This window comes from Pygocentrus nattereri, chromosome 5 (assembly GCF_015220715.1).
Source record: "Pygocentrus nattereri isolate fPygNat1 chromosome 5, fPygNat1.pri, whole genome shotgun sequence".
NCBI classification, from domain to species: Eukaryota; Metazoa; Chordata; class Actinopteri; order Characiformes; family Serrasalmidae; genus Pygocentrus; species Pygocentrus nattereri.
In genome coordinates this window covers 13,194,854-13,222,603 of record NC_051215.1, presented here as the reverse complement: position 1 = coordinate 13,222,603, position 27,750 = coordinate 13,194,854, and the positions used below count along the sequence as shown (strand labels likewise).

General features: G+C 39.1%; 1 protein-coding gene across 4 annotated transcripts in view; it reads left to right on the top strand.

Annotated features, from left to right (window-relative positions):
- npnta (nephronectin a) overlaps nt 1–27,750 on the top strand; it is a 92,268-nt gene that overhangs the window by 52,080 nt on the left and 12,438 nt on the right. For all 4 annotated transcript variants that reach the window (XM_017701408.2, XM_017701406.2, XM_017701407.2 and 1 more), the window contains 4 exons: nt 9,527–9,646; nt 17,637–17,771; nt 18,394–18,519; nt 25,055–25,498. In XM_017701408.2, the coding sequence (XP_017556897.1) occupies nt 9,527–9,646; nt 17,637–17,771; nt 18,394–18,519; nt 25,055–25,498 (825 nt within the window). The remainder of the gene's footprint in view (nt 1–9,526; nt 9,647–17,636; nt 17,772–18,393; nt 18,520–25,054; nt 25,499–27,750) is intronic.

Genomic DNA, 27,750 nt, shown 5'->3' with positions numbered 1-27,750 from the left:
TGTTCTCGAAATAAACTTAGGAATCTGAGGAAATGTATTCAAGAAAGTTATTTAGAGCAGCACAGTGGCACTGAACCCAGCAGTTAACATGCTTTGCATCAATCAACAAATTACAAAAACATTCAGAATATATATTGCTATGAAAGGCGCAGCCACAGCACAAAGATGCTGCAAAACTGCTTGCAAAAGATGCAGAAGAGTGTTCGCGTGATATTGCAGACAGGCAATTAGAATAGATCTGACAAAATCACAGTAGTTGCCAGCTTAGCTTAGATAGTAGGCTCTCTGTCTATGTGTGGTCATAATGGCATACAAGCTACATGTTTCATTTTGAAAGCACTAAGCTTTGTGAAATGTAAAATTATACATTTTACTATGTATAGTGTGGAAAAAATGCTGTAATTGGGCAAAATTGCAATTGCAATTCTTTTCAACAAGGCCACAGTTCCTGTTCAGGGGCCAAATAAATGTCTTCAAATTCAAAGAGATCCATAATTATTTTACAATACCTGTAATATATGTCTACATTTGTATATATTATACTCCTTTATTGTTCAGTGTGTTTTACATTCAGCAGCAGACATGGTAAAATATCTAATCACAACGCTAATAATTTCACAACTACTATGTACAGACACTAAATTTATATACAGTGAAAGATGGGACAAGTTCAGAAACCCCTTTTACAGGGTTCAAAGGCTTGGTGCTCCAGAGAAAGTTTTAAGGATTTTAAAAACAAAAATGTGGTACACTCTGAGAATAAAATACAAAGAAACATGTAATTACTGTTGAACAAGGTGCCCCATCCTGGAGATCTCCCGCCCTGGAAAGGTGAACTAACACACTTCTCACTAATATTCAGAAGTCCCTCCCCTGTGTCAGATAAGGGTACGAGCTAAAGTCTGCAGGGTGTTAGATCTTCAGGGCCAGGGACCCTTCTGTAGGATAATTCAGGTAAGGTGAGTTCCATAACTGTGCCAATGTAAGTAATGTACAAAAGTTTACTACTTTCTGGGTATTTTGGATTAAAATAGCCTATTGCTTACCATACCAAGAAGGTCAATGTGTACAAAAATTGTCAAGTATCTCTTTTTGAGATTCCTCCTATATTGTTGTAAATAGATGCAATTCTAAAAACTCTACCTGTCATTTGTCCGATGAAAGACATATACTATACTCTCAGAAAAAAAGCTATGAAACTTTCACTGGCGCAGTACCTCTCTTGTCACTGAGGTGGTACCCTCAAGGGTACATCTCAGTACCTTTAGTCAGGGTATATAACTGTACCATAATACCATTGAAATTATATTTTTATACAGCTCATCTCCAAGCTTTTATTTCATTGTTCTGTTTTAAAGCATAAGGTTATAAAATGGTACAAATATGTAATATACCAGAGAAAAAAAAAATAAGGTGCACAATTGGACCCTGAAACCACTGTTGTACATTTGAGGGTGCATTTAACTTGTTTGTACCTTGATGAATGAAAAATGTACATGCACAGAACCTTTATTTCTGACATAAGATGCAAGGTGCTTGGACTCTGATGATTGCTGAGCTTGTGATGCAACACAACATAGTCTACAGAAATCGGGGTTCTACATCAATTTAGACAAAATAACAGTGAATTGATGATTTACATGTAGTAACCTTATTTGCACTCACCTTTCTAAAGATATAGATAAAATAAGATTAAATCCACCTGCTCAGGAAACCTCTGTTCCACTAAGGTTTTGTTTATTGAGAGACCAATTTCCAGTAACTGCAGCTAAATTAATGTTGTCCTGAAGCACAAGATTAAGACCGAAGCTATTTCAATCAAGACATTTCACTTGAGTGGTGTAATCACCATTAAAAATAGCATATTTTACTGAAAGATGCCAAGTTTGTATATCGATCAGTGTCCTTTGAGGTGGCGAGTGACTTGAGGGGACCCTAAAGGGGCCAGTCAGATTTTTCTTGGGCTAGTGCCCCTGTGGCCCCACCCTTGGATATGCCTCTGGCTCTGGGGAATACTGTAAGCATTGGTTGAAATTGAGTGACTTCCTGGAGGGTCTGCTTGACTGAATGAATGAAAAAAACCTGAGTTTAAGGAAAACACTAATGGAAATATTTGTTTATTGATAAAATAAATACTCTAGCACACAAACATAGAGCAGCTAACAGTGATTATCAGTGGAAAAACATCTTTTTTGAAATTTGTGGTCTCCACAATAGAAAAAAATTATCTTCCAGGAAGTTTTTTTTTCTGGATTTTTGAAATTCAGTTTGATAGCTCATGAATAAACCAGGAAATTATGAATGAAAAATAAGAATTTCTGCTGTCCATTTTTCTCCCACTGTATTCCCCCCTCAACTCTTGTGTGCTTCCACGATTACATTTTCTTTCTCCAGAGATTTTTTTCTAGCATTCACCCTGTCAACTCGGGGCACCCAGCGCCCCTGTGGAGGGTTTTAAAATGACTCAAAAGAAAAATGAGAGAGCAAGGGAGAGAGAGAGAGAGAGAGAGAGAGAGAGAAAGAGAGAGAGAGAGAAAGAGAGAAAGAGAGAGAGAGAGAGAGAGAGAGAGAGAAGTGAACTTCAACCCTGCCAGTAGAGTCTGATTCTTATTGCTGGCCCTGAGCTATTCTGCCTGCACAGATGAGGCCATGCCTGTGCTTGCCTCATGCTAACTGCCGGCTGCAAAGGTTCAAGAGTTCTCTTTTTTCCTAAAAGCTCCGCATTGCTGCAAACTGAGCTACCGTGGAGTTTATCAAAGTGTGTAGCGGGAGCTTTGAAGTGTGTGTTAAAGATGTGCTTCTTTCAGAGATTTTTGGGCTGTTTTTTGTGTGTATGTTGACCAGGGACGAGCCTACAGGTCTGACTTAAATTATTCACAACTCTATCTTGTCAGTCAAAATGTGCTTTTTTGTAGAGATGTTGCTGAATATTTACATTTCTTACTCACAGTCAGGACTTATGCCTGTTTTAAAGCTACAATTAATTTTGTTTTTCTTTTCAAGTTATTTATTGCTGGTCACATGGTTGACCACGTGCTATAAGGCTTGTTTGACTTAACGAGGCACTACACAGACCAATGGCCACCTGGCTCAGTACGGTGCATGCCAGTTTTTTTTTTTTTACTTGCATTGGTACCACTAGCACGCCATGATGTCATACAACATTATAATCTCACAGGAGCGAATCGGCTGTGGATTTAAGAGCCTGTCAGCGCAACCTGATGATGACAGAGCTTATTCTCATTAGCTAGAAGTTCAGCTGACAACCACGCAGACACAAATTGTGTTGAAAAGATCACGTAGCCTATTAATATATAGTGTTTGTGGTGGGCGACACAGTGACACGGTGGGTAGCGCTGATGCCTTACAGCAAGAAGGGTCTGGGTTTGGTTCCCTGGCTGAGCGACCAGGGTCCATTCTGTATGGGTGTTTGCATGTTCTCCCTGTGTCTGTTGGTTTCCTCCCAAAGTCCAGACGTGCAGTCAGGCTAGTTGGACATGCTAAATTTCCCCTAGGTGTGTGTGTGGGTATGAATGTGCATGTCTGTCTGTCTGCCCTGTCTGCCCTGCCTTTTGCCCAATAACCACTAGGATAACCTCCAGCTCTCCCTGCAGTGGACAGGCGACCTGTCCAGGGTGTATCCTGCCTTCTGGCCAATGACCACGGATAGGCCCCAGCTCCCCCCATGACCCAGAGGGATAAGCAGTTTAGAAAATGTGTGTGTGCGTGTGTGGTTATCATTTTCATATGTGATGTTCAAATTCATATTAGTTTAAGAAATTTTATATCTGATAAGTGAACACCACAAGGCTCAAGTGGCTCAAGTGTGGCGCTGCTGGTAAAAGTGTCTAGCTTCACAGCTCTCTTTTCAGCTGTTCCCCCAGCTCCAAGTGGCCACTCTCACTGACCACCAAAGCCATGCACTTCATCATGAACAAGCCCTTTGTGACCCCCATGGTTGTCCCAACAGTGAACAGAATTAGGTGCTTTTCTCAGCTACCTTGAGCCTTCCCTGCTGAAAACCATGAAACAATCTTGACCATTAACAGGGTCCTAGAAAAGCTGAAAAATTAATTTTCACTTTCATTTTAAAACACAGAAATAACTTAATAGCTCATGATTGGTGTAACTGTCTTAACATTCACCACATCAGGAAGTAGTGAGTTTGAATCCAAGCAATGTCACAGCGATCCTTAACTGGGAGTCCAAGGAGAGAAATGCTTGGTGGGACTGTGTGATGTGTCCATGCTAGTGGTTAGTGAAATGTATATTATATCTTGTTTACCTAACTGGGATGTGGGAACTGAAAATATGAGTTTTGTCTTAACTAAGATAAGCAGTCTAATAAGTTGCCTTATAATTTTAAGTTTGAGCTTACTTTTCATTTTTTACAGTGTGGAAAATTCTGCGCTAATATTCAGTAATAAGGCATACTGCAATATTCAACACATGCAATATTGTTATCATGTACACTTATCATAACACATATCATAACATGACCAGCTCTGGTTTCACAGGCCCCCACTATGCTGTCATATGCTATTATAGTAAATAGTGCTGTGCTTTCATCCTTGTTGGGGTAGTTGCTCAAAAAAGTAATCAATTACAAACAACTATCCATCCATTTTCCAAACCACTTCTCCGTCACGGGGGGTGCTGGAGCCTATCCCAGCAGTCATCAGGCAGAAGGCAGGATACACCCTGGACAGGTCACCAATCCATCGCAGGGCAGACAGACAGACACAGACAATCACTCACACCTAGGGGCAATTTAGCATGTCCAATTGGCCTGACTGCATGTCTTTGGGAGGAAACCGGAGGAAACCCACGCAGACACGGGGAGAACATGTAAACTCCACACAGAGAGGGCCCCGGTCACGGAATCAAACCCAGGCCCTCCTCGCTGTGAGGCAACAGCGCTACCCACCACGCCACCAATCACTCTCAAACCGTAATGAGATTGCTTTACTGACTACATCTGGTACATTTACCCCCAACACTACCTTTATAATGATTTGCCACCCTGTGTGTAAAAAAATTAAGATACAGGGGAAACCAAATACATTGTCAGTTAAAGAGAAATTCCAATGATTTTTCTAAATATCTGCATAATTTGGTTGTTAATATGTTAACAAAATCATTTACTATGATTTTTTTTCATTGTAGAGAAATATACCAATATTTCTTTACAGTGATGGTGATGGGAAACATAATGATGATAATCCTCATAATAGTCTTTGTAGTCAATGTATACAATGCATATGTTTTTAATCCAGTGAATCCAGTGATTCTGAACCATCTTCATGTGTCTTTTGAGTTTTTATGCAGTGTTGATAGCAGTAAAACAGTGATAAAAATGTTTTTTTGTGGGACAGTTTTGCATGACAACACACTGCATGTGTCTCTCCACCAGGAAGGGATAAAAAAAATTTAAGCCAAAATCTTATATGTAAAGTACTGTAAAGCAATGTCTCAGGCTTCAGACAGCATAATCATCACAATTTCCTGTAATAACTGTGTGTGATGGAGCATTAAGAGGCATTAAACTCTTCAGACGTCTGGTTCCCATCACCACCACTGTGAACAACTCTTTCTCTGCATGGATCATTTAACATGAGACCACTCTGAATGACTTTGGTAAACATCTTAATGACACAAGTTATGATAAATTGGTGGCTGTCAAAAATAAATGAAGAGCCATCAGGGAGGTTTTTAAGACAGAAGCTCCCAAAATGTGTAACCAGAAACACATTATTGCTACTTAGAATTGGCATTCAGAACATGTGTTTTTATCTGTGTAAGCTGTTATAAAACACCTGTAGAAGCATGACTGCACTCAGGAATCTATTTCTATTCAGTTGAAGGAGACAAGCTAATAAAAACACTGTGTTGTTAATCTTTAACCATGTGGTTGCTTAGCAACCATAGCCTGCTATTAACAAACTATACTGCCTGGCAGAAGAATTGTTCATTATATTTATTGTTCATAGTTAAAATATTTATTGAGCGTTAATGTATTTTTCATGTTGTATTTTCTCACCGTTTTATTAAAAAAATAAGACATTTAAGGCTGTGAATTACAGCGGCTTAGTTTCACATCATGGCCTTTCATAGCCTGCTTTATTTCCAGGCCTGGAGATGCCATGTATTTATGTTTTAAAAAATTGGATTTTATACTAAGATATATATATATATAATTAGAATTATCTTTAATTATATTTCAGTTACATGTTAAACACACAGGTAGCACAATAAAATGTGCAGATAATTAATCCTTCAGCATATTTCTTTCCTCAATAATGGACATCTGCAAGTCATATTCAGTTTGTGAGAGAAAATTCTACCAAACTTTTTAGAAAATGAATGCTTATCATTTGCTATAGAAACACTAAAGAATTGTGCTAATATTGCAATTGGGCCATTGTCTCTTTCGCATTGTCTTCTCAGCATTTCAACAGAGAGTAACTGAGTTCTTACACCTCTATTTTTAACGCTATGAATGAGCACATTTGTATCTCTCCCACTGTTTCCCCCCTCTCTCCTTCTTTGGCTTGTAGGCATAATGTGTGATTTCATCTTCTTTTATTTGGGGAGAAAGTAGGCTGAACTCCAGGATGACCTGTTATTGTTGGAGAGTAGAGAATAGACTGTTTTTCTCAGTGCATTGTGGGAGATAGAGAGGTAATAATGGAGGTTATCTGCTCTTGCAGTCATTTGCCTCCTGGTCATACAGACCCGCATGCAGAGTTCAGGCCTTCTTTCACTCTGTGGTGGAAGATATTGTGGGGAAAATTCACATTATGATGTTTTAGTTTTTTCAAAAAGTATTGCAGTATTTGAAAAACATAAACATGCTTGAACTAGGTAATCTGTTCCTTAATGGAGCTAATTATCACTCCAGCAATGGAAAGGGTGTGTTTGGAGAGGGAATTTGGTCAAGAATTCAGGATTCAAGTTAGGAATGCAAGATATGGACAAAATAACACTGTACAGTAGTATATTTTGCTTGTAATAGAACTTCCACTGTGCTAAAACACATCAGTGAATTCTTATTATGATGATGTTGAACATGATGTTGAATCATTTTGTTCATTAAAGTGTGTAATGATTTTGTTCATTCAAAGGGTGTAATGAATTGTAACGCGGAGCGAGGAGGCGGACGCATGTGCTGAGATAAGTGAGATTTATAAGGGGTCGTGGTCAAAACGGTCCAGGGTCAAAGAGCCAATATGGACAGATCGGGGTTCAGATATGACAAACTATAAACAGATTCAAACAGGGCAAGGACATACAACAAAAACGCACATGGACAGGACTGGGAGGGACCAACCGTGACATGAATGAAATCATTACACCCTTTGAATGAATCATGTAATTAATTCAAAGGGTGTAATGATTTAATTCATTCATCACCTTTAACTGCTTAATACAGATAGAATTGTGGTAGCAGGTGGAAGAGCAGAGAATCCCAGACCCCCCGCAAACTTCCTTCAGCTCCCAGAACAGCTTGGAGATATAATTCCTCCAGCAGGTCTTAGGACGACCTCAGGGTCTCGTCCCAGTAGGCCGTGCCTTGTAAACCCTTCTGATCAGATGCCCGAACCACCTCAACTGGCTCCTCTCAATGCAGAGGAGTAGGGGCTCTACTCTGAGCTCCTCCAAGGTGACCGAATTCCTTGCCCTTTCAGGTAGAGTGTAGCCCAGCACTCTACAAAGAAAGCTAATTTTCACTGCCAATCTCATTCTTTCGCACATTACTCACAGCTCATGACCATAGGCGAGGGATAGGATGTAGACTGGCTGGTTTGCCTTACAGCTCAACTCCCTCTTCACCACTACAGTGCGGTACAATGAGCACATTACTGCTGCTGCCTGTCCCAGCCTGTGGCCAATCTCACAATCCCTCTACCCATCACTTGTGAACAAGACCCCGAGATACTTTAACCTAAAAAGCAGGTACTTTCTCTTTACCAGGTGTGGGCATGCCATCCACTTCAGGATATACAAAATCAGTGTATGAAAATTTCAAAATGAATGGCCAAAACTTCTGTGGAAACCATGGGCACTGATCTTGGTGCATCCTACCAGAGTAAATTGGGCAGAGAGGGGAGGGGATTATGTTTTGGACACAGTCATACTCAAATGATTGGGCTTTTTATGAAGTTATTTGTGAGTTTTAGGATTTGCTTTGTTGTAATACTGGTGTGGCAGGCATTGAAAAGGTTCTACTTGCAGTCTCATATGAACTAGAAATAACATCCCAAGTTCAGCCCTGTTCAGCCCAGATTATTAAGGGGATGTCTGTAATAAAATAAAAGTCTTATCAGTGATAAAGCTCACAAATCTAGATGGCAGTAAAATAGTCCTGGAGTTTATATTGGGCTATATTTTCTACAATCTGGAATATTTTCATCACTTGTGATCATTTCTCCTTTCGTAAAATAGAGCGGTCAAAAAAAAAGCACTGGACAAGAGAAGAGATGCTGGCTCTTATTTCATTTTCTCATTACCTAATCATAAAGTGTGGGAGTTAGCCAGTATGATTAATATGATGTAATATAATATGAATGTGCACCGTAGGAGACTAAAAAGGGGGAGTCGCAGCATGATTAACAGTATGGGACTAAAATTATCAGAGCACTTCTGAGTTTGGTGAAAAAATGTTATTAATTCAGACTGGGAGGAGGGAGAAAAACACACACATGAAAAATAAGTGTATCGTTACACCTCTGTTGACCATTCATTGCAAAGTTTATGTTCACATTCATTTGTGTCTGACTTTTGTTTCTTTGTAGATGGAGTAAAAACGTTAAAAATGCATTATTAACATGATCATACAGAACGAATCACACTGTTCATAAGAACATGGCAGCAAAATGGCATCCCTGCTGCTTTATTTGAAAGAAAAGGAAAAGAAGCTTCACAGAAACACGTTTTAACTTTAGTAGTCATGTTGAATTTGTCACTAACTGTGGGGTTGAGAAAATTACTCAGAACAGTCAATATAATTATACAAGCGATTAAAATAAAACGACCCCAGAAAGCACACTGTGGTTTTCTTACATTTTCTACCTCTTTTATGTTTAAAGTGCATTTCAAGGTGAATGTGTGCTTTATAATCAGATTAGCATCTACAACGTTTGGAAAAAACGTGATGATTGTAGAGGGATTATATTTAAATGTGTTTGGGGTAAAGCTTTTAATACCAGTCTCAAGCATAATTGTAACCATAACTTTAAAATACATTTTAATCATGTTTAATTGATTTTTCTCATTCAATGTTGTTTTTCCTTAACTGGAAGCATTTTAATGCTAATGAAAATTAGTCAGTATGCAATTTTGAAGATTTCGTATTCAAAGCTCCTCATTATTTCTAATTATAGTTTCCATCAAGATAATTGTAAGCATTCCATAATGCTGGAATCCGTTCTAAAAAAGAACTTTTCCTAATCCATGCTGTTGGTGCTTATGAACAAGATGAAATGTCGTATACCTCTTTTCCTCACTGTATGAATGTGTGTTGCAGATGCACGAACATGCAGCATGGCCAACTGCCAGTACGGCTGTGAGGTGATGAAAGGAGAAGTCCGCTGTCAGTGTCCATCGCCTGGACTGCAGCTGGCCCCAGATGGCAGGACTTGCGTGGGTAAGGCTGCTCCCAACATAGCTCATCATAAACCATGCAAACACCACTGCTTTAATTTGAAAGGGAAAAACTACGCAGTTTCTCCTTTACCTCAAATGTAGTCAGTCAGCCAAGACAGGCTCGGATTGCTTCTTCAGTTTTGCACTGAAGCTACGAAACTAATGTTGCTAACACATGATGGAAGCTAAAGCCTCACTACTTAGCATTGTGTAAACTGCATACCTAAACCATCATCCACCTGCCTTCCATTGGGCAAAAGTGTAGTGCATAGCTATACAACAGTAGCGGCAGCCGTCTCAAAGATTAAAGTTCGGCCACACTTTTGTCCATTCTATTTTATATTATATTTCATTGTATTGTCAGCAATTTGGTAGCACGGTGGCGTGGTGGCTAGTGCTGTCGCCTCACAGCAAGTAGGGCCTGGGTTCGATTCCCCAGCTGGGTGACCAGGGTCCTTTCTGTGTGGAGTTTGCATGTTCTCCCCGTGTCTGTGTGGGGTACTCCGATTTCCTGCCAAAGACATGTAGGCAAAGCTTTAGGCATACAGATGTCATTTGGTGGGATGTAAACTTTTTTATTGTTGGCCACATGAGCTGCATAGCTCCAGCCCTGCTAGAAAAAAACAGTTGATCACCAGCAAAACCAGCAAATGTTGTGTTTTGGATGCTGGTATGCTGGTCAGCCATCATGACCTTGTTGGATGACCAGCTGAATAAGCACCAGAGGAGCATAAACCAACTGGAATTCATGCTAGGGTTTTCAGCAGTGCGTGCAGAACTACAGAAACATACTTTGAATTTAAATTCACATGAATGATTCACGGAAAAATCCACACATACACAATCTTCTCTTTGCTTTAAATGTAAGGAGAAATTTGTGTACGTTTGATTTTTCTGCAAAGCCATTCCTTTGAATTCAAAGGCTTCTTTGTACAAAAAAAAAAAAAAACCCAAAACATGTAGAGGCTTTCTTCTCAGTGTAGCTCTTGTCATCTTCTGAATCTCATTTGTAGGATGCTGATCAAATGTGGGATGTTGTTGTCATTTCGTGGGAAGAGAAAGATGACAAACTCTGAACAGCAGGAGCGTGATTTTTATTTTTTTTTTTAAATCTCAAATAGCAGTGAAGTACAAAGAGAACATGACGAATCGCAGCGATTCTCACGTTCCTCTCTGTTCCTCTCTAGACCTCTCTGGTATTCCAACAGCCCTTGACAACCAGACGACAAGCTCTTTTCTTTGATACTCTAATTACAGTGTAAGTGCTCAGAGATTGCATAGTGGCATTCGTTAACAACCATATTAATGCCATTCCACAGGTGCAGAGACATTATGGCAGCGTCCATCCTTTTCTCCCCCGATATGCGAGTCACCGTTAATTACCGGCCACTAAATCACAGATGGAATGGGAACAAATTGGGACAGTTAACCCATGTCACATTTGAAATACGTTCTTCTTTTGACGGAGGGTGAACTAAATCTTTCTGTCTAACCCCCCTCGATTCTCATTTTCCCACTTTCATCCCCCTTTCACCCCGGGGGGCAGCTGAGGGAGGGGTGGACCAGCAGTAGCCCTCAAACAAACGCCCATCAATCTCAGAGGGGCCATCAACAGTGTTTTGCATGGCACAGGTGTTCCGTTCTTGAAATATTTTAGGAGAGGCCTTTTATGAGCCCAAGGGAAAGAGGAAAGCTACAATGATGTCAAAACACTAGTGTGAGAGGAGATACATGGTTGTTTGTTTTTTATTAGTTGATTATTTAAAAAAAAGTCATTTTGACCACAATAAAAAAGATTAACAAAATGTAGATTAAGCTAGATTGTTTCCAGTGCAAACGCAATGGACTGCGGCTCCAAATCACATCTACTTTTTACATTTTTATTCTTTTTTTCCCCCTTTTTGACATCACTCCAAACATGTTTCATGCTTTTTAACATACATTCAAATTTTGCAAACCTACTGACAACCGGAATGACCAGTCTGATCTTTTTTAGGACCTACTTTTCAGGTTTTCAGTGTCAGCATTTAAGAAAAGAAAAATAAAATTGTATTTAAAAAAACTTTAGTTTTCCAGTGGGCCGCTATACTTTGTAGTTATGCACAGGTGGACCAAAGGGGTGGAAAAGGTTGAGAACCCCTGGTGTAAAGCATCTTGCAACTCATTTGAAACCACATCTCAATTTCATGGAACAAGTTTCACGTCTCCAGGCAAAACAGCAGCAAAACATCATCGTCGAACGTCACAATTCATTTCACCAGATTAATTTCATTTTTAGCTATAACTCGAAGCAGCTTTACGAACGTTACGAAACTGCAGCACTACTCACAGCAGCTACAAATTAAGGACTCACTACATCCATTGACTAAACTACGTGTGAAAGTGAAACTAACTCAAATTCACAACTTACAAGGATCATGCTTGTCTATAAAGTTAATGAATGATATTCACTGTATATACAGAACAGAAGATGGATAAGATGATGAATGAATGAACTTCAGTCTCAGCTCAGTTTCTCCTGAAAGTGCGATGCAACTAGAAAGAAACCAGACTGGAGCTTTTTTAACCAACAGAGCTTAAAGTGGATTAAGTTGGACATAAATGACAATCAATTTGAGGTGGTTATGCATAGCAGAAAAAATGTTTGTAGTATTTCAGTGTAGTTTGCACAACTTGCAATGGAACTTTGCAGATGCAATTGGTTTCTTCTTTTATGAAATATTTCTGTTTGAGAAAAAGTGAATATCCATAGTGCTCCTTATTGAATTAAAAAGCCATTATTATAGCATGACTATGGACACAGAATCTCTCAATGCAATTTGATGTGAGCCTTCATCAAGGCTGAAACACATTGAAAGTTTGTGTCCATAGTCATGCCTCAAAAAAGTCTTTTTAACTCAGTGCCCTATTTCACTAAAGTGAAACACTGCCCCTGAATAGGGAATGAAAGCAGTCAGATCTCCTTCTTGCTGTTTGCATTCAAAACACAGGTTAACAATAAATTGGAGGCATAACTTGCCTAGTCACCTGCATTTACCTTTTTATACTTATTTAAATCTGCTGTCAGAGGAGTTGCGGCACAGTGAAATCTGTCAGCGTGTAGTTTTGGAGCTGTCTGTATGCTGTCAGTGTTTTTTCCCACTATGTAAGTTTCACAAGGCTTACTTTATTCTTGGATGGACTGGTATTTTTTATCTAAATGAGTGTGCGAGCTCATTCAGAGCATAGTTCAGATCAGTAAGTGCTTATTAGTGACCTGTTTAACCACTTACTAAGCCATGGGCTGGCTGGAAGGCCCAAAGTTTTACTACATACTTCTGTAGCCTAAGAAAAACTCTATTAGTTTGCACTGAAGTTTTGATTCCAGCCTACAGAACAATTTAAGAGTGCTAACATAAGCAGGGATAACTGTAAGTTGATGCAAAACAGAATTAATGTAATACAGCATGTTGTTGGAACCAAACCAGCTTTCCAACCCAAGTACATAAAAATACACTCACTTTTTTAGGCACTTTATTAGGAACTCCTCCACACCTGCTCATTTATCCAATTATCTAATCAGCCAGTTGCGTGGCAGCAGTGCAGTGGATATAATCATGTAGATGTGGGCAGCAGCTTCAGGTAATCAACCATCAGAATGAGGAAAAAGTATGATCGCAGTGACTTTGACTGTGGCATGATTGTCTGTGCAAGGCAGGGCGGTTTGAGTATTTATAACTGCTGATCTCATGGGATTTTCACACACAACATTCTCTAGAGAATGGTGTAATACAAAACATCAGTGAGCAACAGTTCTACAGATAAAAATGCCTTCTTGATGAGAGGGGTCAACGGAGAATGGCCAGACTGGTACGAGCTGACAGAAAGACTAAAGGAACTCAGGTACAGTACAGTTGTAGTGATCAGAAAAGCTCAACACTCTCTGAAAGCACAGTACGTCAAACTTTGAGGTGGACGGGCTGCAACAGCAGAAGCCCATGTCAGGTTCCATTTTAATTAGCCAAGAACAGAAAGCTGAGGCAGTAGTGGGCACAGGCTCGCCAAAATCGGACAGTCAGAGACTGTAGCAGAACTGTAGCATTGAAGTGCATTTGAAAAATCAGGATTTACCTGATGTGATCATATCAGCGAGGACCAGACTCTCAAAGAAGATTTCCAACATTTTGTGGAATCTGTGAACTGAAATGTTTAAGGCAGCCAGGTTACTTAGTTTTTCAGGTAAAATATGTAAAACAAATTTTTTATAGGCAAGTCTATGTGTGCGCTCGTGAACTCATCCGCACACTGACACATACGAGCTCAGACACAAACAGCAGAGGCCAAAGGTGCCCTGATTAAGCTGTTGTTCTATTCAGAATGGTGGAACCTTCCAGCCTCAGGTTGTCATCTCTCAGCTTTCGGAGCCGCTGTGCTTTTCTGAAACGCTCACATTCACATTCTGCACACATTACTCATACTGCACAAATGAGTCTCTGCACAACAATGTGGTTGAAGAGACTTTAGATTTATGCTTTCCACAGGCACTTTCTTCTCCAGCAGATTTTTAGAATGAATAATCGTGTCATTCTCCATGTTTTGTTCCTTGTCAGACTGAACGATCAATCAAAAGATTTTTTCTGAAAAAGAAAAGAGAAAGGAAATGGTCCTAGTTAGATGTTTATGGAATCAAAGGCAGCTTAGGGGAACCACGTTCTAGAGCGAGTGAGCAGACCAGCACTGGAGTGATTGATGAGAAATTGCTGCATCTCTCTGTTCGCTATCTGTCTCTCTCTCTTTCTCTCTCTCTCTCTTGCTGCTTGTTCTCTCTTACTCTCACTCATTTCTCTCAATCTGTCTCTTTCTCTCTCACTGTTTGCTATATCTGTCTTTCTCTCTCTCTCTCTTACTCTTGGATGTGTCTTTGTGTCTCTTTCATTCTCTCTTTTCTTGTTTGCCGTCTCTTTCTCTCTTTCACTCTCTCGTCATTTCCTGTATCTTTTATTTCAGCCTCTCTGTCTCTTTCTCTGCCTGCTACATCTCATTTACTCCTTCTCTACTCCTCTTTCCTCTCTCTCTCTTTTTCGCTCTCTATCTTTCAGTCTTCCTGTTTGCTATCTCTATCTTTCTTTCTCATTCTTTCTCTCTCTCACTGTTTGCTATATCTTTGTCTCTCTCTCCTTCTTATGCTTTGATCTCTGTGTCTCTATCACTCTCTCTCTTCTGCTGTAAGCTCTTTTTCTCATTCGCTCTCGCTGTTTGCTATCACTCTGCTTTGCTATCTCGGTCTCTCTCTCTCTCTCTCTCTCCCTCTCTCTCTCCGTCTTTCTGTCTTTCTCTAGTTTGCTGTATTTCAGTCTCTATTTTTCTATTTGATGTACCTATCTCTCTCTCTGTGTCTCTTTTCTGCTCTCTTTTTATTTTGCCATTTTCTTCTCTCTTTTGCTGTTTTCTTTGTCTCTCTCCCATTCTCTGATGCTCTTTAATATGTTACTCTTTTGCTGTCTGCTGTCTCTTTCTTGCTCACTCTTTCACTTTCTTTTGCTGTTTGCTCTCTCTCTCTCTCTCTCTCTCTCTCTCTCTCACATGCACAGCAGTATTCAGTTCATGCTGATGCTGTTGAGTGAGATACTCTTGCGAGTTGCTCTTGGTTCTTCCACATTACACTGTACATACATTTGCAAGAATTAAAGATGAATGCTGTAATATGTATTCAGGACCATCTTACACTGGTGTCCAAAGTAGGAATGTTCATTCTGACTCTTGTACTTTCAGCTTCCAGGTGTTAATGAACAGGTATTTCCTTAACTTCAGAGAAGAGACTAAAAAAGGACTTAAAGGTTATTTTTTGCATTGCAGTTAAGCTTTTCACATTTTCCAGCTTGCGTCATGAACGCTGCTGAGATTTGACTGTACCAGTGTTGCACTGCTGCTCAGTCAATCACCTGTGGAGGATATTTCAGTCTTACTGTATACTGCTGTTCAGACGTTTGGAGGTACTGTTTTCAACAATGTAAACAGTAGTTGCAGGTTTATCAGTTAAATTATTCTTATATGATACTGTTGCTCTACAACTTCATAAGAGTTTTAGCTAATTAGTAGCAAATGTCCAGAATGATGAACAGAGCTGTAGATGATTCTATAATGACTAAGAAATATATGTGTGTGTGTGTGTGTGTGTGTGTGTGTGTTTGTGTGTGTGTGTGTGTATATATATGTATATAATATACACACTTTATATTTCCAAAAGTATTTATTCGCCCATCCAAATGATTGAATTCAGGTGTTCCAATCACTTCCCATGGACAGAGGTCGCCAACTTTCTGTAGAGTCAATCACTTCAGACCTCCAAACTTCATGTGTCCTTCAGATTAGCTTTGGAACAGTGTAGAGAGCTTCATGGAATGGGTTTCCATGGCCAAACAGCTGCATCCAAGCCTTACGTCACCAAGCGCAATGCAAAGCGTCGAATGCAGTGGTGTAAAGTGCCGCCACTGGACTCTAGAGCAGTGGAGACGTGTTCTCTGGAGTGATGAATCACACTTCTCCATGTGGCAATCCAGTGGAGCGAGTTTGGTGTGGAAGAATGTGACTGGCCTGCACAGAGTCCTGACCTCAACCCGATAGAACATCTTTCGACTGAATTAGAGCGGAGACTGTGAGCCAGGCCTTGTCGTCCAATATCAGTCTCTGACCTCACAAATGTGCTTCTGGATGAACGAAAAACTGAACAAAAATTCCTGTGAACACACTCCTAAACCTTGTGGAAAGCCTTCCCAGAAGAGTTAAAGCTGTTATAGCTGCAGAGGGTGGGCCGACATTGTATTAAACCCTATGGATTAAGAATAGTATCTGACTCAAATTCAAATGCATGTGAAGGCAGACAAGCCAATACTTTTGGCAATGTAGTGCGCGTGTGTGTGTGTGTGTATAAATATATATATATATATATATATATATATATATATATATATATATATATATATATATATATATATATATACACTTTTTGGTGTATATATATATATATATATATATATATATATATATATATATATATTGCTTTTGGAGATACAAAGTTTTGATCTGACAACAGCAATATATGCTAATGAACTAAATTAATGACTTTCTTTCAGAAAGCTTGAAATTTTAAATATAAAAAATCTTAAAATACCTCAGCTGCTCAGCTTATAGTTTCAATATAGATCATTAAACAAAAATATAACATCTTCTTTTGGTCCACTGACCATAAAATTGTCCCATTCTGTGAAGGACAGTCGCTGTGCTCAAATGGGGTTGAGAAATAAAAATAGAAACCAATGGAGATGGTTTTGGACAGGGTGGAGATGTATCATGGAGGTTTACAAAGTAAGATCAGATCTAAAAAGAACCAGTAATGTGAGATTTACTAAAACTATGAACACAATCATTTTTGTTCATTGTTTCACCTTCTGCACTGCACAAATTCAATTAACCAGGACTAATTATGCTCTCTTTGTAATGAAACATGCAGTTGTTCATTGTATTGGCGATATCATATGGCCCACCCCATAACACTGTATAAGTTGTCAATGAATAAAACAACAAGTGTTAAAATGACAGGCAATTGCAAACTTCTGGACGCTACTGTAACATAGACCTGGACAGACCTCTGTAGGCAAGTTGGGTGTTGCATTACTTGCACACCACAGCAGTACTGCCATACAAGCTGCTTTTATTTTTCAGTGGTACCTTTTTTCCTCTGATTTTGTATCATATAACATATTAAATACCCCAAATAGTGATTTCAGTATATGAAAACACTGGCACCTGGAAGTGCTGACCAAGTATTTGTTAACCCATCCACACTCCTAATCCAGAGATCTTTTGGCCTGAACTGACACTGCCCAAGGCTTTTTTCTTACATCAGCTCTAAATGCACTTTCCCCAGCTTGGGAATGTTAAAGTAGTTGTGAAGAGGGAGGTGGACATTTCGTGGAAGTACTGGATAATGGATAGAGCTGCTTGTTTTTCAGACGTGGATGAGTGTGCCACAGGCCTTGTTGTTTGCCCCCGCTTCCGCAAGTGCATCAACACCTTCGGCAGCTACATCTGCAAGTGCCACGATGGGTTTGATCTGCAGTACATCAACGGGAAATACCAGTGCATAGGTAAACAAGACTGGGACAGTATTATATAGATTACTTATGATAAGCATTCCAATGAATATGTGCATTGAAACAGATTTTTAATGTCTTTAAGTGTTATATGCATGCATGAGGATTACAAGGGGAACATCTTGTATATGTCTTTAAAAAGATGCCATTTCAGGGTATTTAAGCCAATCTATGACAATGCAGTAACATTTAAACACTACATTAATATCCTAATGTTTGGAAATTCATGTTTTATCGTGAACAACAAACAGGTCAGTAACAAAGGTTGCCCAGCGTTCAATTCTATCATTAGTGTATAATCATTCAGCTCTAATGGTTTGCTCTGCATGGACACAAGACATCCTATTGATTATGCTAGAGATGTAAGAGGCTGTTAGCACTAGTTTTCAGCCTTTAGCCCCAAAGAGATTTTAAATTGATGTCTGCTATTAGAAATAGTAACTAATTAGTCATGTTGTCTCTATTTATTAGCGCTAAATGCTTTGAGGATGTGTCCCCAAAGAGATTTTAAATTGATGTCTGCTTTTAAACCTTGTAACTAATTGGTCATATGAGATACAGTTGTCTGTTTAAGTACTCTGTCTGAGGTTATATCTGTAGCATAACTCTTTTTCAGATGTGGACGAGTGCTCTACAGGACAGCACCAGTGTGGCCCTTACTCCTCCTGCTACAACACACCAGGCTCTTTCAAGTGCAAGTGCAAGGACGGCTTCCGTGGTGGGTTGGGCCACGACTGCAAACGTGAGTGCACACTGAGTGCCCATGGCATGACATAACACAACACAACACATATGCCCTGTACATAAATCAAAGAGTTGCTATGTATTTGCAGTAGTGAACCATGACTATTGGAGCCAGGCCTTTGGTTCAGCCCACAAATGTGAAAACTTGCTTTAAAAAAACAAGAAAAAATGGAAATGCTCATTTCTACTAGCACCCTTATGGAATTTATAATGGTATGTTAGTGCTAAACTAACAATGCACACTAGCATTTTTGGCTGTTATATTACATATGGATTAAACATAGACATTTGAAGCTTTTCAAATACATTCCATGTTTTATTTAAAGCTTGTAACAAATAGGAACATTTATTTACCTTAAACGTTGAAGTTTTACAGTGACTTTTTCAGTAAAGAGTCATTGAGCTGCCACTGCTGTTTTCCATTTCTAACAAATGACTGAAACCTGGTTATACAACCCCGTTTCCAAAAAAAGGAAACACACTGTGCAAAGTTTAAGTAAAATCAGACAGCAGTGATGTGCAAATAATTTAAACATATTTTAACTCAAAACAGTACAAAGACAACATTTAAACCCTATATTACCTTGAAAATGCTTCAAAGACAACATATCAAACATTGAAACTGAGAAATTTTGCAGATGATACCAGCACATGTTAAAAAGTTGGGACTGTGGCAACAAAAGACTGGTAAAGTTGTGTAATGCTATAAAAACACCCGTTGGAACATCTTACAACTAAGCTTAAACCTACTAAGCTTAATAGCTGCTGTGAGTGATGCAGCACAGTGGTAAACATGCTGCTGTCCCAACTTTTTTGGAACGTGTTGCGGGCATCTAATTCAAAATGGGCGTATAGTGAAAACAATACAATTTCTCAGTTTAAACATTTGATATATTTATTTATTTATGCATGTACTTTTTACTAGTCTTAATTAAATATTGGGCTTAAATAGTTTGCATATCACTGCATTCTGTTATTATTCATATTTTGCACAGCGTCCATATCATATTTACAGTGAGTGGTGTAAAGCAAACTTCCAGAAGACTTAAAGAGAAGTTTTACATCACAAAATTGGTACCACCTAGAGGTGGGTGATATTGTAAAGATGTATTTCTGCAGTTATTATTACAAGACAATTATGAGAAAATTTCATCATACACGAAACGTCATGGTATTTTTTTATCTGGTCAGTTGGACAGAGAAAAAAGATTTTTTTCTTCTTCTTCTTCTTCCTCTTATTATTATTATTATGTTTTTTTTTAATACTATCTGTGAACAAATATTTCACAGACAAATTGACTTTTATTCAATATTTGGCATAATGTCTTTCCCTAAATACAAATAAATGGGACTAATTTTGCTGTCTTTATAATGAAACATGCAGTTGGTCCGTGTTACTATAAGTTCTGATGATATGTTCAGAAAAGCATATTGTATTGATTTTTTCTCACAGTATTGGAGCCACCCATTGTAAATCAAAATGTGATTGATTCCACTGTCAGTTTCTAAATATGTAAGTGGTTAATCTGACATGTTAGGTCTTCAGTTCAGCTCCTGAAGTCCTAGCCGATAGGAGAGGTTGCTTGACTATGTCTACCAAGACACCACAGAGAAAAAAAATCAGACTGGACAATTTTCCATTGCATGTTTAAAGATTTTAACTCTGTTGTTTTCTAAGCAAAACATATTATTGAGTATTACTACAGTATCTGCAGAGTTTATATACAACACACTGATGATACTATTGATTCCAAAAGTAAACTAAAATGTTTAGGCCTTCTCTGGAGGGCTAAAACACCCCGAAGTTCGTCCTCTGTGTATTTGGTTAAACTGTAAATGTCACAGTTATTTCTAGTGACAACAGGAACATGGTTTGTTTTGATATTATTTAATTATTTCAACAAGCAGAAATTTTCAGTCAAAAGTGTAGATTCTGAACCTTCATGCCACACTTGCGTTTATAAGTAGGAGAGGAGATGTTTTATTCTGATCTGAATCTGATAGAAGTACTGTGGAGTCATTTTGTGCTCTCAAAACTAACAGATAGCAGTGGGAAGGACAGACTTGAATCTGTCAGTATAGACCAAATCGACTTATGTAAATAACCAGGCAAGTTTTAAATATAGTAAAATAATTGAAATAACTTGATTTTAGAGAGGTTGAGTTTAAAGAAGAAACGTTATTGTAAACGTATATAAAATATATGATTTTTTTTCCTTTGGGGACACTATAAAGCTCAGTACATGACTTGTAATTGTATTCTCTGAATGCTGTTGCTCAGAAAAAGTTACCCTCAGCGTGTTATTGTGGCCATACAGTAGCCTCATACTTTTATGTTGTTCTTGCTAAGATTTACACTGCATCAAAGTCAAGCGGAAGGGCTGAAAAGGCGATACTGAGAGATGTTCTACTGGAATCACATTTGGCTTACCAGGACATAGTGCTACTCTTGAGGTTTAGAGTTTTTGAACTACATTTTTTGCAGTTTATTGATTTTTTTCAAAAGTGCTGAAAGCAAACCTCCTGCCTGTCGTCACTGCTGCTGAAGGCCTATTGTCTGTTCCACTCTCTGTCAGCAATGGCTTCAGGTTCACAGCTTTAGCGTTTCAGTCTTCATGGACAAAGGATGGCATACTTTTCCTTCAGAACAACAAATGGCAGACCCACCAATGCACGACTCATGCTTAGACTTTTTCCCCAGGGCACTGAGTCCGTTCTCAACAGCTTACACTCCATTGACAAGATCCAGAGGCTTTAAAAGCTCTTGCTTGTTCAGTGAGGCAGAAAAACATTGAAATCAATGTAGGACTTAATCCCCTAGAATCAGTGACGCATTTCTAGTGGCATAAGACACTGTTCACATTATTACCCACCTGACAATGGACAACATCGCCAAAAATGCAGATCAAGATGGGTAATGTCCCTACTAGCCTTCTGAGAGTCAGTTTATGAGGAGCCTGGCCACTTCTTATTTCCTCCATTATATCAAAGCAGGACTGCAAAACAGCAGAGGGGTGTTAGTTAGTCCTCAAAGAATGGGAGTGAATGGCATGAAGTGACTAAAAATAAATAAATAAAATTGTTTGTAATCACTTGCCCAGAGCTATTCTTAGATTTTAGAAAGTAGAAAGGTATTTCACAAAAAAAAATCAAAGAAAACTTATATATACATTTCTTTTTTCTATGGCAAACGGGTTTAGGCAGCAGAACACTAACATTACTACTTCTGGCAAGCTCAGTGGCTTTTCATGCTCACTGATGTCATGAACGTACTTGAGGCACCATTTTACCCTCCTATAATTGAGTTATTTTCTAGTATGATAAATGCAAGAGTCATTCAAAATGATCTTTGAACTTTGTGGAAACAGATTCAGCATTAAAAGAATAGAATTTTGCACAAAAATCTAATTTGCACAGTCATCCCATTATCCCGAATATAGTAAATCAGAAAAGACATGATTGGTGTCTTTTACTTGGCAGGGCTAAAGTAGCCATAAAGTTAATGGAAGCTTATGTACACCAATTAGCACTGTGCAAACTGCATGTCTCTGTCATCACACACTTGCTTTAAACCCTACTGAACACTTAAGTATTCTCAAATAATTTCTGAAACTGTTATCTCTGAAGAAAAGCCAAAAGTACTCTGCGTAGCTAAAACAGAAGCAGCATAAATCTTAAGCTTAATTGTAAGTCTGAATTTTATTTTTGCAGCATGCGGACATGTCTTGGCTGGTGAATTACCTTTGGGGTCATGCAAAAATTTATTTTTTTGCAGAAAGTTTCTTTTAAGCCTTTATCTCAGTGCTGTGGGAAATGGTCTGTTCAAGCTAAGGTAACTGACCCTACATATGCCCTTATTCCATTTATGCTGCTACACAGGCTGTCTACCAGGTTCAGCTTTCACTGGCCATATGATTCTGTTCTTTAATACATGAAACTGGTCTTAGATCAGTGCTCTGAGTTCTATAAATAGGTAAATGACCCCAGGCGCTTCTCAGAGCTGATAAAAGACTGAGTGAAGTCCTTTGTGGAATTATATATCAAAGCTGTAGTGTAGCCTCAGAGATATCCCCCACTCTAGTGTTGGTGTGCATAACTCTAGCCCTGGAGGGCCTGGTGTCCAGCACAGGTTTTAATTCCCCTACTCAAACACACCCACTAAACCTGCCACATTTAACACTTAAGTTGAGTCTTTTAGCAGGTAAATCACCATACTGTGCTGGACACTGGCCCTCCACGACCTCTTGGAGTTCTCTATAGGATCCTGCACTAGTGTAAAGTTTTACATAAATGCATTAATGTAATGCTCTATTTGTATGGTGCTACAATGTTCTGTGAGTGGTCACATTTTGTCATGGATTACAGTCATTCACTCATGTTCCTTTATTGGCTTGCTGTTAAAGCACCTGCATGAATTAGGGCATCATTTGCATATAATTTCCCTCTCAGCACATGAAGTTTCATGAACTAGATATGAAGTACTTTGTACATAAGGCTTTCTAATCTGCACTTGTTTCTACATGACTTTGATGAACAAGGACCATTAAAATTATTTTGGGGGACAGAAATAAATGTGAAGCTCCATCAAAAACAGGTTTTCTCATTATGTCTTGAATAATTATCCTCTCTGATAGCCTCCGCAAACACTGGCATCTGTTTTTAGAGTGATTTCTTACTATGAAACAGAAGAATTAGTTTTAGTTACTGTTTTGAACTGGTTTTCTACAACCCTAATTCCAATGGAGTTGAGACAATGTGTAAAACATAAATAAAAACAGAATACAATGATTTGCAAATCCTTTTCAACCTATATTCAATTGAATACACTATGAAGACAAGATATTTAATGTTCAAACTGATAAACTTTATTGTTTTTTGCAAATATTCAGTCATTTTGAATTTGATGCATGCAACACATTCCAAAGAAGCTGGGACAGGGGCGTGTTTACCGCTGTGTTACATCACCTTTCCTTTTAACAACACTCAATAAGCATTTGGGAACTGAGGACACTAATTGTTGAAGCTTTGTAGGTGGAATTCTTTCCCATTCTTGCTTGATGTACAACTTCAGTAGCTCAACAGTCCGGGGTCTCCATTGTCGTATTTTGCGCTTCATAATGCGCCACACATTTTCAATGGGAGACAGTCTGGACTGCAGGCAGTCCAGTCTAGTAACCAAACTCTTTTACTATGAAGCCACGCTGTTGTAACACGTGCAGAATGTGGCTTGGCAGTGTCTTGCTGAAATAAGCAGGGACGTCCCTGAAAAAGACGTTGCTTGGATGGCAGCATATGTTGCTCCAAACCTGTATGTTCCTTTCAGCATTAATGGTGCCTTCACAGATGTGCAAGTTACCCATGCCATGGGCACTAAAACACCCCCACACCATCAGAGATGCTGGCTTTTGAACTTTGTGCTGATAACAATCCGGACAGTCCTTTTCCTCTTTGGCCTGGAGGACACAACGTCCATGATTTCCAAAAACAATTTGAAATGTGGATTCGTCAAACCACAGGACACTTTTCTGCTTTGCGTCAGTCCATCTCAGATGAGCTCGGGCCCAGAGAAGCCGGCGGTGTTTCTGAGTGTTGTTGATATGTGGCTTTCGCTTTGCATGGCAGAGTTTTAACTTGCACTTGTAGATGGAGCGACGAACTGTGTTCACTGACAGTGGTTTTCTGAAGTGTTCCTGAGCCCATGTGATAATATCTGTTACAGAATGATGTCGGTTTTTAATGCAGTGCCGCCTGAGGGATCGAAGGTCACGGGCATTCAATGCTGGTTTTCTGCCTTGCCGCTTACTTGCAGAGATTTCTCCAGATTCTGTGAATCTTTTGATGATATTATGGACTGTAGATGATGAAATCCCTAAATTCCTTGCAATTGCACGTTGAGAAACGTTGTTCTGAAACTGTTGAACTATTTGCTCACGCAGTTGTTCACAAAGTGGTGAACCTTGCCCCATTCTTGCTTGTTAACAACTGAGCCTTTCAGGGATGCTCCCTTTATACCCAATAATGACACTCACCAATTAACCTGTTCACCTGTGGAATGTTGCAAATGGGTGTTTTTTTGAGAATTCCTCAACTTTCCCTGTCTTTTGTTGCCCCTGTCCCAAATTCTTTGGAATGTGTTACAGGCATCAAATTCAAAATGAGTGAATATTTGCAAAAAACAATAAAGTTTATCCATTTGAACATTAAATATCTTGTCTTCATAGTGTATTCAATTGAATATAGGTTGAAAAGGATTTGCAAATCATCGTATTCTGTTTTCATTTATATTTTACACAACGACCCAACTTCATTGGAATTGGTGTTGTATTAAGCTTGGACAAAAACTGGGATCCAGATTGAAACCACAACTCCTTATTATCAGATCAGCAATATTAACAGTATATAAGAGTATAATTTGATCAGTGCTTTCTATGCAATCTCGATTATCTTTTTCTCTAGACAAAAATGCTGTAAAGTTGTCTTCTGTGTTCTGTAAATGCTGTATGTTTGATAAATGCCCTTTGTTGTCCATTTAGCAATCCCCAAAGTGATTATAGAACCTCCCAGACCTGGAAAGACCACACCCAGCAACAACAACAGGATTCCAGATGCTGACCAGAGAAGAACCACCACTACTGCCAGACCACCAGTCACCCCGAAGAGGACTCCCGCAACAACACCATCTACCACCACCACCACTGTCAAGGCACCTTCTCCCCCAAAGACAGCTCCTCCACCACCACCACCACCTAAGAAACCCACCATCCCAACCCGCAAGCCTCCTGTGCCCACTCGCAGGCCCCCAGTCATCACCCAAAAGCCGTACGTCCCACCTCGCCGACCTGCTACCACCAAAGCGCCACCGCCCACACCACGGCTCCCTGTGATTCCCACCCGCAGGCCCCCTGCCCCTCCAGTGACCCAACTAGACAACAACATCAACAAAGACATTACAGAGAAACAGAGAGGAGATGTCCACAGTAAGTACTGGTCAAGACAAATTGTCTAAAACAACACCTCCTCATTGCTTATGCACTTTTACATATAACGGTTCCCTAATGGTTCTTGGCTTGAATGTATGGATCTAGGAAAAATCTGTAAAGGGGAACTCTACCAATTCTTCAAAAATTCTACATCGAGATATAAATAAAGTCATTCAGAGTGGTTTAATGTGAAATGCCCCATTCTAGAGAAACCTGCTGAGTCAGAATCATTCACAGCGGTGGCAATGGGAACCAGACGTTTGAAGAATTTAATGCTTATTACATGAAATGGTTAAATATATGCTGCACCCTGTTTTATGAGTTTTATGAGTTGTGTGGTAAAGTTTTGGCTTCAAATTTATTTACATCCATTTATTTCAGTCGTTCATGGCGGAGGGATCCATGCAGAGCGTTGTAAGGCAGAATAGTGCCCAAAGAAAACTTATGAACAGATTTATCACTATTTTACCATCGTTACATATAACAACTCAGAAGACATTTGTAGGTTTGCTGGTGTTTTTGGATAGTCAGTAAAATGACTATACAGTGAGGAAAATAAGTATTTGAACACCTTGCAACTTTGCAAGTTCTCCCACTTAGAAAGCACGGAGGGGTCTGAAATTTTAATCTTAGGTGCATGTCCACTGTGAGAGACATAATCTAAAAAAAAAAATCCGGAAATCACAAATCTTTAGTGAACCATTTCTCATCAAACCATTCTGAAAAACTCAAGGACTGCAATAGTCAGAAATTTTTAATCAACATAGAACATTTACAATATTTGTATTAAAGGTTCTTAACACTCACACATCTCCTGTGGAAACTGTGGAATCCCTAAAGAACCCTTTTTGGCACCATCATGTATTAGAGAGTATAAAAGCGTAAATCTTAGAATTAACTAATTAGTTTGATTAAGGCTCTTTAGGAAATGATTCAGTGCATCATGACATTTTCACCACAATTCTATTTGGTTATTTTTTTTTGGTTGAGAATGACTTTTAAAAGTCTTGAATGCACAATTGTTGAGAAACTTTGAATAACTTTGGATTTTTACTTTTAAAAAATAGCCAAAGAAAAAGTGAGGGCATGCTTTATTGAATATTATTACAATTGATTATAGCATTGCAAAATCAATGCTGTTGAATTGCCACTGCCCTCTGTGGAGTCCAGCTTGCCTATTACTTCACCTGTAGGTGAACAGAAGTTTTGTTTTGGAAAAGAAAATTGCATCTGAAAACTCCTCCTTCCAGATGGCAGCACTTAATGAGAACAGAAACAACAGCTACAGCGATTACATTACCGGCCAGCAGTGCCAAAGGACATCAATCAATTATCCTGCACAGGAACCAAAGTCTTAGGCATGGCCTGGAAAGATCTCGTGGCTGTGATGTTGGGCAAAGAAAAAAGAAGCTCATTATAAGAAAGTCTTTGAATTTGATTAGAAATAATAATTATTGTGTGAAGCAGCCAAGGCAGCACCGCTAACGGCAGCGATTCTTTAACACCTGTAGTGGTCTGTAACGACTGCGCACTGGAGTTTGTTTATTTCATGGTTTATTTCTCTACACGGGGAGGAGAGAGTGTCTGGTGAATACTGTTTCCAGCTAGACGATAGGAAGGTAATTGAAATCAATGGAGTAATCACACACTGGCCCGTTCGGGATGGCTTATCTCCTTGCTGTTCCCCTGCCCTATAATTGGCATGTACACGGAGCAGTGAAATGTCACCAACCCTCAGGTGCTCATCCTTCTTTTAGGAGAATGCACTGAGAGGGCAGCTTGTCCTGCCATGAGCATTTATTTATCTCCTCCCAGCAATGCTGTGTTTGACTTTCCGAATGTTTGCAATGAGCAGAAAACAATGAATACGAACAAGGCTTAGCAGAGATGGAGAGCTCTGATCTAAAAGCAATCTCAAATTGGGAAAATGAACCCGTGGCATCTGAATGAAAGCCTGTATCAGCCCATCTGTCCTGATAGGCTGAAAGTGCTTTACTCAAACTAAGGGTGGTGATATGGCAAAGCATCACATTAAAACATGATATTTTTACAATTTTCACAATATATATGCCATTATTTAGTTCTTCTGAGGATTGCAACCAGCAATCCAGAAGTATCACCTTCTAAAAAAACAAAAAACTGAGCACGATTTTTAATGTTTGCAAAAATGAAGTTTTTAGGAAATATCAAATAATTGGTTAGGATACATCAGTGAAATAATGCGATATGGATCATTCTACAGAACTGTT